The 15,007-nt window shown below is 40.2% G+C and overlaps 1 protein-coding gene across 2 annotated transcripts in view; it reads left to right on the forward strand.

The window, feature by feature from the left end:
• Positions 1 to 15,007, forward strand: part of LOC137650070 (uncharacterized) — a 640,515-nt gene that overhangs the window by 24,429 nt on the left and 601,079 nt on the right. For both annotated transcript variants that reach the window (XM_068383141.1, XM_068383132.1), the window contains exon 3: positions 9,179 to 9,383. In XM_068383141.1, the coding sequence (XP_068239242.1) occupies positions 9,179 to 9,383 (205 nt within the window). The remainder of the gene's footprint in view (positions 1 to 9,178; positions 9,384 to 15,007) is intronic.

The raw sequence follows: 15,007 nt of genomic DNA on the forward strand, positions 1-15,007 counted from the left end.
AAGGGTATGGACAGAATCTTGGCTCAAGTCATCCAAAGTGGAGCAAAGTAAAAAAAAAAATAACCTTTTTTCTAAGCCTATTTAACTTTAGTATGAATGGCTTGGGAAAGTCAGCCTGTTGGAGTGTAAATGTGACCATATCTTGGGCAGCACATCATGCTACTCAGAAGCGACAGGCCTCCATTGAAATAAGTTTGTCATCAATATTTTTTTTTTTGAGATGCAGCTCTTTCAGTTGCAATGATGAATCATGTCATGGATATTGCAAGAGCACCAGCATAGTTTATCAATCTTGGCCAAACACCAGTTAAGAGTGGTTGATTAGCCTCTATTTGCAATTGCCAAGCAAATGCAATGGGAATGTCCATTGCATTATAGTTATATGTTTGGAGGGCTGCATTTAGAAATTTCATCATTCAAATTCTAGGAGATATCTTGAAAGATAGTGGTTGGACTGGTGATCTTGCAGAAGCAGAAATAGCTATTCATGGCAAAGCAGATTCGTATATCTCTGCTTCACATGTGATGAAGACATTTCTAAACCACTGAGTAACAGCTTGTAGTTTCTATCAGCTGAGCAAAGATGCCTATACATTATGTCATATATACAGGAAGGAGAAGAAGAGACTTGAGATGTGAAAGCTAGATTAGAAAACAAGAGTCAATGTCCTCTTTTAAAATTTAAGGTGTGATTCTCGACGGCAAATTTACTTTTGAGGAAGACGTTAGGTCTGTGTCTCCTTCAATTGCACAAAAAATTGGCTTATTGAGAAATCTTTTAAGATTTTTGGTGATCAATCTATTTTGAAGTGTTTTAATTCTTTCATTCTACCTTGTTTTGAGTATTGTTTTCCTGTATGGTCTTCAGCTGCTGATTCTCATCTTAATTTGTTCAACAGGAATTTTTGGTCTAGTAAATTTTTTATTCCTGATCTAGATATTAATTTTTGGCGTTCAATTAGTTCATTATGGATGATGCATAAGATATTTTATAATTCTGATCATCCTTTACATTCAGATCTTCCCAGACAGTTGCTTCCTGTTCATAATACTAGACATGCAATTTATTCTAATAGTCAGGCCTTTTCCATCATGAAGCCCAGTACTACACAGTACTCCAGAAGTTTTATTCCAGCTGTGAGTAAGTTGTGCAATGATCTTCTAATTGGGTAGTTGAATCAGTAGAACTTCAAAAGTTCAAGGTTGCAGCAAATGTTTTCATGTTGAACAGGTTGACGTATGTCCTTTTATAGTTTATATGTGAAATATCTGTTTTGATGTTGTTAATGTTTTTTAAATATTTAATTTTAATTGTTCATTCTTATATCGTTTATTTATCTCCTTATTTCCTTTCCTCGCTGGGCTATTTTTTCCTGTTGGAGCCCTTGGGCTTATAGCATCTTGCTTTTCCAACTAAGGTTGTAGCTTAGCTAGTAATAATAATAATGAAAATAGTGTTCGTTTTCATCAGGTCATGCTGGGAGTTTAATTTCAAATTGCACAAAGACATGCTGCAAGAACTCATCCCTTTCTTCTTATACCAAGTGGTTTTCAATTAATTTTAGATACATGAAGACTTTCCAAAGCAGCACGTTTATTGGAATCACAAATGGAAATTTCACTGTCCATAAAACCACTCTACCTTTTCCTCCGTGACTATAGACCAAGTGCATGAGCAGAATAATGCTCGTGTGAAAGGAGATCAGGGAGCCATTGGCCTATTTGAAGATGCAGATGCTCTCAGAAGGTGGATAGTGGCTAGTCTTGAACTAAGCTGCCTTTAATGGGTTTGAGGCATGGAGTGATGCTCATCCAAAATCTAAGGGTAAGAATCATGAGAAAACTGAAACTGCAGGGAAGGTTTCTTGAAATGCTTGAGAATCTAGCAAAAGTAATCAAAGAAATGGGCAGCCCTTTTGAGAAAGATTTGGTGGATTTAATTGTGCTTGACAGTCATGAAATTATGGACAGCAAAGTTAGTGAATCCTTGGGATCTATGAAGAGCCTTGGTCAGATGCAATTCACAAACTTTATTGAGAAACAGTACACAAGAAAATGTTTTTATTAATCAGTCGCAAAGTCCAAGGGCAAACAGTCACTGCAAACCGTAAAGGAAGCCAATAATTTATTTTCATGCCAAAGGAGAGAGAGTAATTTAAATGAATTTTTTCAACATGGAAATTAAAATTGCTCACCACCACTGGCACAGAATGGGCAGATGCATCGGGGCACAGCTGCTGCCCCTACTAGAAGAGCAAGCATCAGCCATCCATGACAAAGAGCCTACCACTGATGTTATCATGATTGATGGTGCAGCTCTTGCAAATGCTCTTACACCAGGTAAGGGGTCTACATTTGAGTCTTATGCAAAAGACGAAGTCCTGTCCAAAGTACAGAAATGCATAGAAGTACAAACAAGCACACATTGTATATGATGGGTATAGAACAAATCACATGAAAGCACAAAAAAGACAAAAATGAAGAGGCACAGGAGTTCGCCGCAGAGTGATTAGCACTGCAAAAGCTCCCAGCAATTGGGCCATCTTCCTCAAGAATGACTGAAACATATTCTCTCTCTCTCTCTCTCTCTCTCTCTCTCTCTCTCTCTCTCTCTCTCTCTCTCTCTCTCTCTCTCTTTTAATTAGGTTACTTCTGGTTTTGTTTTTTATTGCCAGACCAATAAAAGATTTGATAGATTGCGTCCTGCTATGCTGCTGGGTAGCCAGTGCACATGACAGGTTACCCCTGTCCCAAGTGTTTGGCCACATCCCTTCAGGCTGTGAAGGTAATAGGACATCTCTGCCTTCACTCCTGTGATCAGACAATTGCATCAACTGCTCGTCACCCTTACTTTTGATTGTGCTTATGTCTTTGCGTCAGATCATTAATTGTCACTTGCGTATGAATTATTTGTGAAATACTTTAGAGTGTGTGCGTTCCTGTCCGGGCCATAATGGTCGCCCTTGTGGTATCTTTACGAGCAGGATAGATGTGGATCCTTACCTGGTATGTCTGGCGTGTAGAAGAAAGAGATATTTGGTAGAATCACCATGTGAGTATTGTCGGGAGTGGTCATCTTCGCAATGGGACAAGTATCATTCTTGTAGGAAGAAACGAGCTAAGAGAGATCATTTACCTCCTTTTCCATCGATAAGGGAGAAGAAATGCAAGTGTGGTGTTGAACGTTCTCCCCCATCCAAGTTTTGCATGACAGAATTGATTTGAGGGCTCTGTCACGGAGGACGATGGTCCTAATTGCGTGAGCGTATTATCTCCAGTGTCTGTAATGTGCATTACAAAATTGAACCTGTTCTTATCGCGGAGCCCCTGGCTATAGTAGCTGCGATCCCAGAGCCAGATCCACTAGATGCTTCTATTCCAGACTATGCTGCCTTGTCTAGATCCCTGGGCCCTAATTCCCGAAAGCACCTTAGAGTTGAGTCTGCCATTTCCCCCTGTTCCGAGGTAGCCTTATTGGAAGATCCTGATTACTAGTTTCCAAATTGTTTTACCTAGAAAGGCTTGCCTTGTAGGCTTAAGGGTCCTCGGCAGAAAACTCATCTAAAGAACGTCCAGGATGAGTTGAGAGATTTGTCATCTCTGTATTATGAGGGTGGTCGCACCGCATTGACTGTGTCCCTCCTCCAGGCTCCAGATGTGGCAATACCTTCATGCCCCAAGCAGGCCTCTCCTTCCAAGCTTCCTAAAGCTGGGAAGTCAAGTAACTATTTCTGCTAGGCCAACAGGTTCAAGTAAGTTGTTACTTCCAAGCACCATAATGTCACTGAATGAGCCACCATCTTGACGTGCGAGTGTAATCCTCCGTGTGATAATGGTGCTAAGAAAATGGTTATTCATCTATTGCATAGTAGAGAACGTAATAATCCATACAGAGCCCCACCAGAGTTCTATAAATTCCCCCCTTTCCAAGAATCATCCCTACATCAGATGTTGAAGAACAATCTGGCAAATGACGTAGACCTCCCCATAAACGTTCAAAATAACGAGACTTTAGTTACTCTGTCTCTTGATCTAGACATAGAGATGATCGCTCTTATTATGGAAGTGATCTAGACTCCCTCACCTTCTCTGTCTCCTCTCCCTGATATCACTCAAGGGAAAGGAAGGACATGGGAGGAAGGATGAAAAGCTCTATCAAGTCAGAACATGATCAAGAGAACATAATCACGATTGATGATTCTCCTGAGAACAGTGTAGCGCTTGCAAGTACTAATTCTACTGATTTACCACCACTTGATGCCCCTGTATTGAGTTTGGAAGCCTCTCATTTTATTAAGATCATGAACCTAATCTGCCACTTACGAAGTTTGGATGAGCCTCCTTTAGCACAGACTGCAAATAAATGATATCTTCCTACTGTCTCAGAATCCCAGACTTAGGCTTGATGTGACCCTTTCCTAATGAAAGACACTCAGTTTATGAACTCCCAAGTCTGCTGAGGAAAACTTGTTGAAAGACTGCAAAATTTACCAGCCACGATCTCGGGTACTGAACTGGCAAATATGTAGGTAGCTCCCATGGCAGACATTCAAACCTGTTCGTGGATAGACAACTGGTCTGGGGCACTCTCAATTCACTGGTTAGAGGAATCTCAGGAAAAAGTCCGTATGGGATCAGTTCAAGGAACTCTCCAGATCTGGGACCAAGGCCGTAGAGAATCTCGGAGTGGTAACCCCTCTGCCCGAAGAGGACACGGTGGCAGAAGTTCATGCTAGAGAGGGCTTGTCCCACAGCTTACCATGAGGGAGGCGGATTCCTGTGAAGCAATTGGCAAAGGTGGCCTGACTTAAGGGCCGACTCTTGAATGGTACAAGTCCTCTGTTCATGGTATCAGATCCCCTTCACAGACTGTCCATCGCCGCTGACCAGGAATCGGATCTTACTGCACTATAATATATGAGAGGATCATCAAAAGATCTACTCCTGGCAGAGGATGTTGCCAAGCTCCTGAGCAAGGATGCTGTAGAGGAAGTCTTCGATGACTCTCCGGGCTTCCTCATCAATCTATTCTGGGTAGAGAAGCTGACGGGAGTTGGAGACCCTTCATAGAACTCTCCCTCTTGAACCTCTCCATTCTGCAGACGAAGTTCAAGATGGAGACTCCATCCTCAGTTCTCCAGGCCATCAGGAAGAACCTTCTGACCATTGACCTGAAAGATACTTATTTTCAGGTACCTATCCATCCAGCCTTAAGACAAATTGTTTCAGTTTAGGGTGCTGTGCTTCAGCCTGCTTACAGCCACTCAAGTCTTCACCAAATATTTTGTCCTTGTCTCAGCCTGGGCTCATGCCATGGGTATCAGGCTGTTGAGATACTGAGACTGTCAGTGTGCAACAAAACAACATTAGATTACATGGGACATTTCTAAGATGGGATTTGGACAACTATATAAATGAACACAAATGAAAAAATGTTAAATTTTTTTTTAATACAAACTCCTATTATTATAGCGTAACTGCTAGCTCCGGTAACAATCCCCGGTACAAAGGTCCGTCATAGTGACAACGTGAACACCAGAGGAAAACTAATATTAACCTCAATGCTGATCGCCTGTACGATATCCGGTTAAGCCGGAGATTCGATGAAAAGGATCGTAATAACGATATTGTGATTATTTATGAAAAAGGGGTTCATACCCTGATTCTGATCGTCTGATTGATCTCTGTTTGTAACGGAGAACCAGTGACAAAGGTCCGTCATCGTGAAAACGTGATCCTCAACGGTACGATAACATTCTCTAATACTGAATGTTTGTGTTATCTCCAGTGAAGCCGGAGATTCGATGAAAAAGGGACCGTAATAATGAAACTGTGAAGTCTTCATCGGTATCACATTGTTAACTCCGGTTCTGGCCGTCTGCTTGATCTCTGTTTGTACCGGAGATCCGGTAGCAAAGGCCCGTCACCGTGATATCGTGACCGTTCCCGGTACGATAACATTAACCTCAATGAATGATTGTGTTATCTCCCGTGAAGCCGGCCGTAACGGTGTAATTATGATCAAACATGACAAAGGTTCGTGTGTAAAAGGCTTCAGCCGGAGTCCGAGTGCCGGATTACACCGTTGCACTCCAAAAAATCTGCTCCTGAACGTTAACTAGTTCTCACCCAATGAGTATCCATATAGCGGAGCATAACTCAAGGCGGAGCTAAGCATAACTCACGGAGCTAAGGGTGTCGGTATAAAACGACCCCAATTAATGACTCATACACTAACGTACCTATTAATAGTGTTAGCTATATTAACAGTAACCACATCAATAAAAACGTTTATAATATTAAACGTACTATCATCAACTCTGATACTAAGAGGAGGCTTGAATAACTCGTGATCGTATAAAAACGGAGAACGGGAAATTCACCTCTCTTACTCGAGCTAACAAAGAAAACGAGAGAAGGAATAACTCATATCTGTAGAACAGGGAACGAGCAGTCTCTGTTTTCGCTCTCAAGGTTACATAATAAAAAACTAACATCACACAATAAAACAAGAACATTAATAAAATTGATTGCTTTTCTTAGTAATAACCAAGAACGAAGAATAACGTAACAAAAAAACAAGGATATAGTCTAAAACGAAGCCTCTGAGGCGAGAACAAACTAACAGACTAAATCGCTAAACTTTAATTCGCTATTCTTTAAATCGCTATTCTTCGTAGGTCCAAATTGGACTTGCAAGCAAATAAATACCATAGCAAAAAATAATGATAACAATAAAAGGCCATAAAACGTAAGTGATATAACCAAGATGACAGAGTACCAGATGGGCAAAATTAACTAGAATATTTACCGAAGCGAACATAACCCAAAATGGCTGCCGATACCTCGGCAAGACAATCGCTTCCAAAACTAAAAACCACCATATTGGAAACAGAACAAATGCCCGGTACTGTCAAAAGCTGCCAAAACAAAACTATGGTACTTAACATTGGTAAGGGTGAAGTATCAACGTCAGTCATGTTGAATAAACGACAATCACTTCGAAAAACACTGGGCAAAACAATTATAAACTTTGCTGGCAAGTCCAACACAGAAGGATGACCTAGTGAGCGCGAGTGGTGGGTGTCGGTAGGGTAACCCAACTGTATTCTCTAGGGCCTGTCACGGCCCTCCCCCTTTGATGAAGGGATTATCTAAATGGAAGACAGCCTGTGAATAGTGTTTTACAAACGCCCTTGTTAGATATACGACACCAACAAGGTGCTCGCGCGAGGGTTGTAACCTCTGCATTCCATGCTTTTAATTTTCTCTGGTATATTTGGAAGATTTATATCAGAAAAAGTACAAAGAAGGACTTTTTCGCCGGCCGTCACAGGTCTCTCCCCAGAAATAGATTTTTCCTTCGTCAAAATCCCTTTTCTATTTGGCTCAGAAGAGAACGGGTGTTGTCAGTTCTCCTCCGCTTGACTCGGTTTAACAACCAGAATAAGCAACCAACTGGCCTGAAATTTTGAATTTTTCTGATAATATATACAAACCCTTATGCTCTTTACAGTGGAGATATATTTCGGCTATATCTGAAACCAGCCGTTAAGTATTTTACGATATATAACTACCCTCCGTTAGTTAGCAGAGGGGTAGTGGGTTTTAAACCAGCCACCCCACTTACACCTGCACTAGTAACAAACCATCACTTTTTATTTTGGTTTGATAGGGTAAAGAAATAGTCTTGCTCTCCCATCAAAACCTTTTAACCAGCTAATGATTAAAAACAATTGGCCTAAAAGTTTAAGAAAAAAAAATTTCAGATTGTGACCCTGGCTTTCAATCTGGCAAGATGACAAGGACAGAAGAAAGGTCCTCAACAATCACAGGCAGCAGCAGCGAGGAACCAGGGCCCAAGACAACCCTTTCCGCCCAGAGGACTCAGAAGAGGGAAAATAGGTAGAAGAGGACAACGTGGACATACCCATTACTGGGGACATTCCTTCAACCAGTCCACCAGTGGGAGGATGTCCACAGAGCAGATGGTAGAGGTGAATGCTCCACTGAGCTGAACCTTGGTTGGTCACTGTACATGCACACTCTCTCTCTAACCTCTCATCCAGTGAACACAAGTACTGTACCTAGGTGAAGGGATTTGCAAAGGAACTAGCCCTGCAGGCTCTTCAAGAGATCTGAGATAAATCTCCAGGGCCGCCTCTTGGTTGGATTACTGGTTGGAGCTGGTGGATAACTTAATCGTGCAATTGCTCAGGCTGTTCTGCTCTTCTATAGCTCGTGCGAAGCACAAGTCGCGATCCCGGGTCAGTTACCATCCAATTGATCATAAGACTTCCACCCACCTAAACGTGAATCTCCATAGTAAAGAGCTGAAAGGTTTGTATTTGCTGCCGGAGCAAATGACACTTTGGGAAATTTGTATTTTTCCTAACCATACAAACCTGAAGCTCTTTACACATACTGGCCTGATATCACCTGCCCCCATGAAATCCTGTCTGCAATTGAAGAGTAGCTTGTGTAAGCTGCTGCACATGTGAGGGGGTTGGTTGGTCTACCCACCACTATCCACCCTTCATTAACTAGCAGAGGGTAGTAGCACCTTGCTAACAGTTTTACAGCTAGTTTCAGCTTTCGCCAAAATATATCTCCATAGTAAAGTTCTTCAGGATTTATATGGTTAGAAAAAATATAAATTATTTCCTAATTTGTTATTTTGTCACTTGGACATATGAATACATTCTCTCTCTCTCTCTCTCTCTCTCTCTCTCTCTCTCTCTCTCTCTCTCTCTCTCTCTCTCTCTCTCTCTCTCTCTCTCTCTCTCTCTCTCTCTCTCTCTCTCTCATATATATATATATATATATATATATATATATATATATATATATATATATATATATATATATATATATATATATATATATATATATATATATATATATATATATAGACATACATATACATAAATTTTCATCATAAACATCCTTACACTGTTTTGTTTTATTGGCATTGGTAGATTTTTTTATATAAATAAATTATTTGAGGTTACCTATGGATTCATGGATGTATTATCAAAGCTAATCTGAAGTTTTCTGTGTAAGGTTCTTATTGTGTTTGAAAAAGTTTCAGATTTTACAGTCAAAGCTTTACCTGAAAGCCAATATTTCTCAAGTTAAGGCCCCTAATGTTTTTTTTTTTTTTTTGTGAAATTTTCAGAAAATTGAAAATACTGTTTCCAATTGTGATGATGTTGTAGAGAATGGAGGATCTGCTGAATGTTTACTGCAGGACACCTCACTGGTGGTGACGGTGCTAACTCCAAATGTTACCCCAGCCATGACGCCCTCACAAAGTCAGCATACTGCTTCAACAACAGATTTGGATAAGAATGCTCCCAGCATTGACAACCTTCTGCAACCAGGTAACTAATGATATTTTAAAATGGACTCAACAAGTATTTCGTATGGTTAGTTACTGTATATAATACATTCCTTGAAACCAGTATTATTATTGTGAGTTTCACTTACGGCTTGTATGGCGTCCTCATCGAAGCTTGACAAGTGTTGACATTTTATCATAAAATTTTAATTTCCCGTTTTCCCTCGCTTGAATCGCCTCAACCCTTCTAATATACTATTGTACTTATATGGGGGCCTATGGCAATGATTGCAACATTGGTACGTGAAATCAGTCTATTTATGAAATGCAAACTTGCTGGTTGTTTATCATAATGCTTGAATCTAGATTGTAGTGTTTTCGTTACAAGTTGGCTTTGAAATGTGTGTTTATTATTGAATTAGGGTGGTGTTAGAAGATTGAGATCCTCATTCTCTTTTATCATATGTTGTGGGCAACAATTGGACTTACATCATGAATATATGTTTCAAATATGAGAGCTTAACTGACTCTTATGAATGAGTATGATCTGACCAGACTATAACAGGATCTTGGAAATGAGATAAATACTGATTGAGGAGATGCTGAGACAGGCTATGAATCCATGTTTCATGCTTTACTGAAACTCGTTGCAAATGGCTCTAGAAGAAATGAATTCAGGTAAGCTTCATTGTTGTCTCATTCTGCTGGCTCCCCTAAGACAATGTATACACCAAAATTTTACAATACTGTATTTTTACTGACAAAATAGATAAGTTGATGTCTCAGGTTGCAGGGAACTTGATTAATTCTACTTCCTGTTTGCTGTTGAAGCCACTTCTCCCAAGGATATGTTTGTTTATTTATTAAGAAAGGTCAGCTACAGTATCTACCTTGATCCTGACTACAGATCAGACTAATTTGCTGCAGCCCCTGGCTAGTGTCAAGAATAGGCAGTCGTTAAATAAAGGTTCTTTGAGTTGGTTGACTAAAAATATGTTGATTATGGATGAGGGAGTGGGGATTTTGGTCAAGATTTTTTCTCTTTCAGGTATTATAGTTGGAATTTTATCAGGTTTATTGAAGAGAAGTTGTTTTGGATAGAGCCCCTTTGGATGGTAACTTAGTAGCTACTACTTTGTTCACTAATTTTGTTGTTAAGTGTAGGGAGCAGTTGTGTTGCTCTCAGGGTGGGGTTGTTTCAGGCACTTTCTAATTGCTTCGCCTGTTATGGGTTCCATTTTGGATTCTGGTAGGTTCAATAGTGTTGTCGACCAGACAGCTAGCAGAACGCAATTTGAGGCTTTGAGATTGATCTCATGCAGGACTGATGTTTCTCCTAATTATTCTGTTCTTCCTTTCTCTTGGGACTTCACCTGTTTTTCTGAGAGAGATTGTCTGAACGAGACATAGGCCATAGGCCCTTAGGATTTTGGCTCAACAGGAGGCAAAGCAGGAGTTCCAGCAGGACTCGTCTGTTTTCTAAGAGAACTGAATGACAGTCCAATCAGGAAATTAGGTATGGGAAAGCCTTCTCCCAGAGCCATAGATTCTCTCTGGGGTTAGAGAGGGATATTGTATTCCTCTGCCCTCCTGTCCCCATCCCCCCTCTGTCTGTGGAGCTTATTAATTTTCCAAGCCATGTCAGAATTGAAATTAGAAACAAACTTCTAGAGAAGCATGTGACAGAGGAGGGCTTCATTTCCTTTCCGGGGTTTTACAAGTTCTTAGTGCCCAAGGTGTTGGAGACCAGTCTTAGATGTCTCAACAGGTATAACAAGTTTTAATGGAAACTCCTTTCATGGTCTTGGTGCTGTAAGGAAAGAGGATTTTTTATAGACTTGACAAATGCTTATTTCCATGTAACCATTCCTCCAAACTCCAGGAGACTACTTCAGTTTCTGGAGAGTTTGAAGGTGTATCAGTTCATGTATGTGTTTTATGCTCAGGGTTATACCAGGGTGAGGACATATGGGCATAGGAGTGTTTTTATACCTGAAGAACTGGTTTCTCAGTGTGCATTCTTTTATTGCTCGAGGACTAGCTTCTTGGCATAAGAGATCTTCTTTACCTGGACGACTGGCCAATTTTGAACACATTCCTATGAGAAATTTGCATCAATCAGGTATGGTTGTTTAGGTTGCTCTAGCAGTTGGCAATCCTTTTCCATTATAAAAGAGGATTCAGTCCTTCCTGTGTTTGTTGGAGATGTTCAAGCAAATGAAAGTACTGTCGGTTCATACGTGGATAAGGCTGCCAGGGACCATGGCATCTCTCAAGAAGTTTGTGTCGCTGGGTCGATTGAAAATGAGGTATTTCTGGTCACATTGAGACAAGGTCTACAATCTGACCACAACTTGTATTATGTTGACTCAGATCCAACTGTAACTCGGTAAATGGTGGGATGACCGTCTTTGGCTCAGGGTGTTTTGTTGGTGATGAGGGTCTTGGACATTATGCTTTTCACAGACACATCACGGTAATGGTGGGTCACTACCATAGATTTTCTTCACCTAACGGAGATGTGGTCAGAAAGGAATTGCTTGTAATAGGTAGCAGTAATTAAGGTCCTTTGGTATCATTAGTCACTAGAGACGTGGAATTGAGGTACTGAAGTTTTATTAGACTGCACAACAATATGGGCATACATTCGTAAGTACAGTACCTCAATACCCCGTCACCAGTGACGCTTGAGCCCAAAGAATCTGGTTTTGCAAGCTGTTTACTCAGGCAACACATGTTTCATCTAAGTGCATGAAAACTGTCTACTGTACAGTATTCTCAATGTAAAGGGTAAAAGGTTTTCTATGGCTTTTAAATATTCTATCTTAGGTTCCAAGCGGCAGTTTACCATTAATTTGTATCAAAGACTGTGGTATGTTTATTTTTATTGGTTCAGGTCCAGAAAATGTGACAGTGTTTTCAAGTTTTTGCATTTCCTTTTCTATGAGAGGATAATTATACTATCTGTTTCAGCTATCATTGGTTATACTGTAGTTCCATCCTTAGTACCATTCTCAGGTATCTTGGGTTGGATATAGCTTCTTACCAGGAATTATTACAGATATCTTCAAGGGTTTTGCTATTGAGAAATCTTGGGTTTCTGATCTATTTAATGGAATTTGGAAGTTAGTATTGCAGTATTTAAAGAGACCATGTTTTCAATCTGTGGAAGGGCTTTCCTTCAAAGATCTTACAGGAAAGACCCTTTATCTGTTGGACTTGGCTCCAGGTAAAGTTAAGCATATTAGTGAGTTGCAAGCTCTTTCCAAGAATGTAAGTTGGTGTAAATAGTTTTGTCTTTTGCCTAGCTTTGGGACAATGAATAAAATTAAGTTGAAAAGTCTTAAACACTTTTCCACATTCCCTCATAAGGGAGAAAGTTTTTGGAATTTGACAGAGGTAGGTTTATTTGTTTGATGAAGGCAGCTCATTTTTGTTTAGACTGGCTAAAAGTATTTTATGGGGTTAGGGTGCCCTGATATCCTCTGTCCAAGAAATCTATGTCCTTTCTCATTGAGTGTTTAGTGACCAAAGTTCACATGGAATTAGATTCTGGTCAGGTTAGGGATTCAAGGGTTCAGGTTCATGTTATTAGGAGTACAACTACTCCCCTTAATATTTTAGGAATTTTTTTTTTTTATGTTAAGGTTTTTGGCAGCTGCTCAGTGCTATACCAAATCTGTTTTAAGGGAAGGATGGTTTTTTGAAAGAGTTGCTGGTTGTTGAGTCCTATGTTGGCGGTAGGTGATTTTCTAGGGGTGTGTATTTTGGGGAAATTCGTATTGATTAAAATGCCTTAAAATTCTGAAACTGAACAGGAAGCTAGATGTAAATTCTGTGTCCCACCCATCGGAATCTAGTGGTAATTGGCGATAGCCCCAGTCAAGGCCTCCTTTCACAGTCTGGCCTTTACCATATGCCGTTGTTAAACTGCTTCTGTTTTCGAGATATGTATCCACCTCACAAAAGAACAACCATCATCCTTCACAAGCTTTTCTACATAAAGGGCCACAGCTTTTTAGCACCTCCTTGTTTTTCACTGTCTTGTACACATTTTGAGGCTGCTGATCCAGGAAAATGGAGGGAAGGGAAACAGTCCACCAGTGGCACCTTCGGTGGCATGTCACCAATATCTTAGACAAAGAAAGAAAATGGAAGAGCTGAACGGTATACATTATCTGTGATCTTTTCACTCTATTCTTCCCCCCCCCCCTTTTCATCCATTTGCCTTGGATGAGTCGTCAGGGGTTATCAACTTTGGCGATCCTCCGTGGTAAATCCAGACTATGGCAAAGAAGACATAGTTTCATGCTTTTCATTCCATCCTTCTCCTCCTATCTGTCAAGTTTGATTCTTGAAAAACTGGATACCAGCTAGACTGAACTTACTTGATTGAGCTCCTTATTTGTACTCAAGCTGAGCTGAATAGGCATTTGCCACCCTTCTAGAATCTCTCTGTGGCAGGTTTTACGGGAAAAGAAACATCAATCAACATTTCAGTAAGTGCCCTATTACTGCAAGATGTGACCCACAGGTTTCTTCTTCAGAACTTTTTGTAGACACACAGAGAGTTGAATAGCTACCTCGGCTCCTTTCACCAGACCATTAGCATCAGATCAAAGGCAAGGGGGAGGTATGTGTTTGAGACAAAAGGATAGTCTGACTGGCCCTTTTTAAATATGTAACTTCCCTGGTAGTGACATATATATAGCTTAATCCCGCCGATTCGTCGCACGCACGGCAGAAATTCAAATTTCGCGGCAATCATCGACAGGTGACCAGGTGGTCATACCTGTGCGCCCTCTAACTAGGTAACTCGAACCATTCCCATAAGTCCTCAGAAATTCCCTGCCGTTGTTCGAGACAACACGTCGGAAATTCGCTACGTTGTGAGTTTGCTTTGTCTACAAATTTGGTGAAGTACCCATTGTTTGATTATTGTTTATGGATTTTTAAACATAAAACTTACCCGCTGGTTATATAAGAATGGCTAAAGTCCCTTGGACGCTCCGCAGAAATTCAAAATCTCGTGGCAATCGCAGATATGCCAGGTGTACACTAGCACCCTGGCGGTAGACAGGCCGAACTATTCCAACCAATCCAGACCTTCTCTGCGCTCTTGCGAGCAAGAAGTATTGGAATTCACTCGTGATTAACCTGGATTTTAGAAGTACAGTGATACCTCTACATACGATCTTAATTCGTTCCAGAAACTGCTTCGTATGTTAAAACGATTGTTTGTTGGAGCAAATATTCCCATAAGAATACATGGTAATTTATTTAATTCGTTCCTCAGCCTAAAAACCCATAATAAATCCTTAATAAATGGCTACACATAATTACACATTACATTAATACAATACCTGTATAATAAATACATATTACAAACCAAAAAAAAGAATAATAATAATGAAATAATAAATAAAAAACAGGTTTTAATGTAACACTTTACCTTCGTGACTGGCCAGCGCAGGTGTAGGGACTGCTACGCAGGAGGAGACGGAAGATCAGCGAGGAGGTAGGGACGATGAGTTTGTACGATAACGTGTACGAAAACTTACACTAACTTACACTACTACGTGAACTTTAACTTAACTTAGCTTATTTTTTTTTTTTCATTTTTATAGTTTTATATTTTTTTTTTACATTTTTTCTTTTCTTATTTTT

This window comes from Palaemon carinicauda, chromosome 1 (genome assembly GCF_036898095.1).
Source record: "Palaemon carinicauda isolate YSFRI2023 chromosome 1, ASM3689809v2, whole genome shotgun sequence".
NCBI lineage: Eukaryota > Metazoa > Arthropoda > Malacostraca > Decapoda > Palaemonidae > Palaemon > Palaemon carinicauda.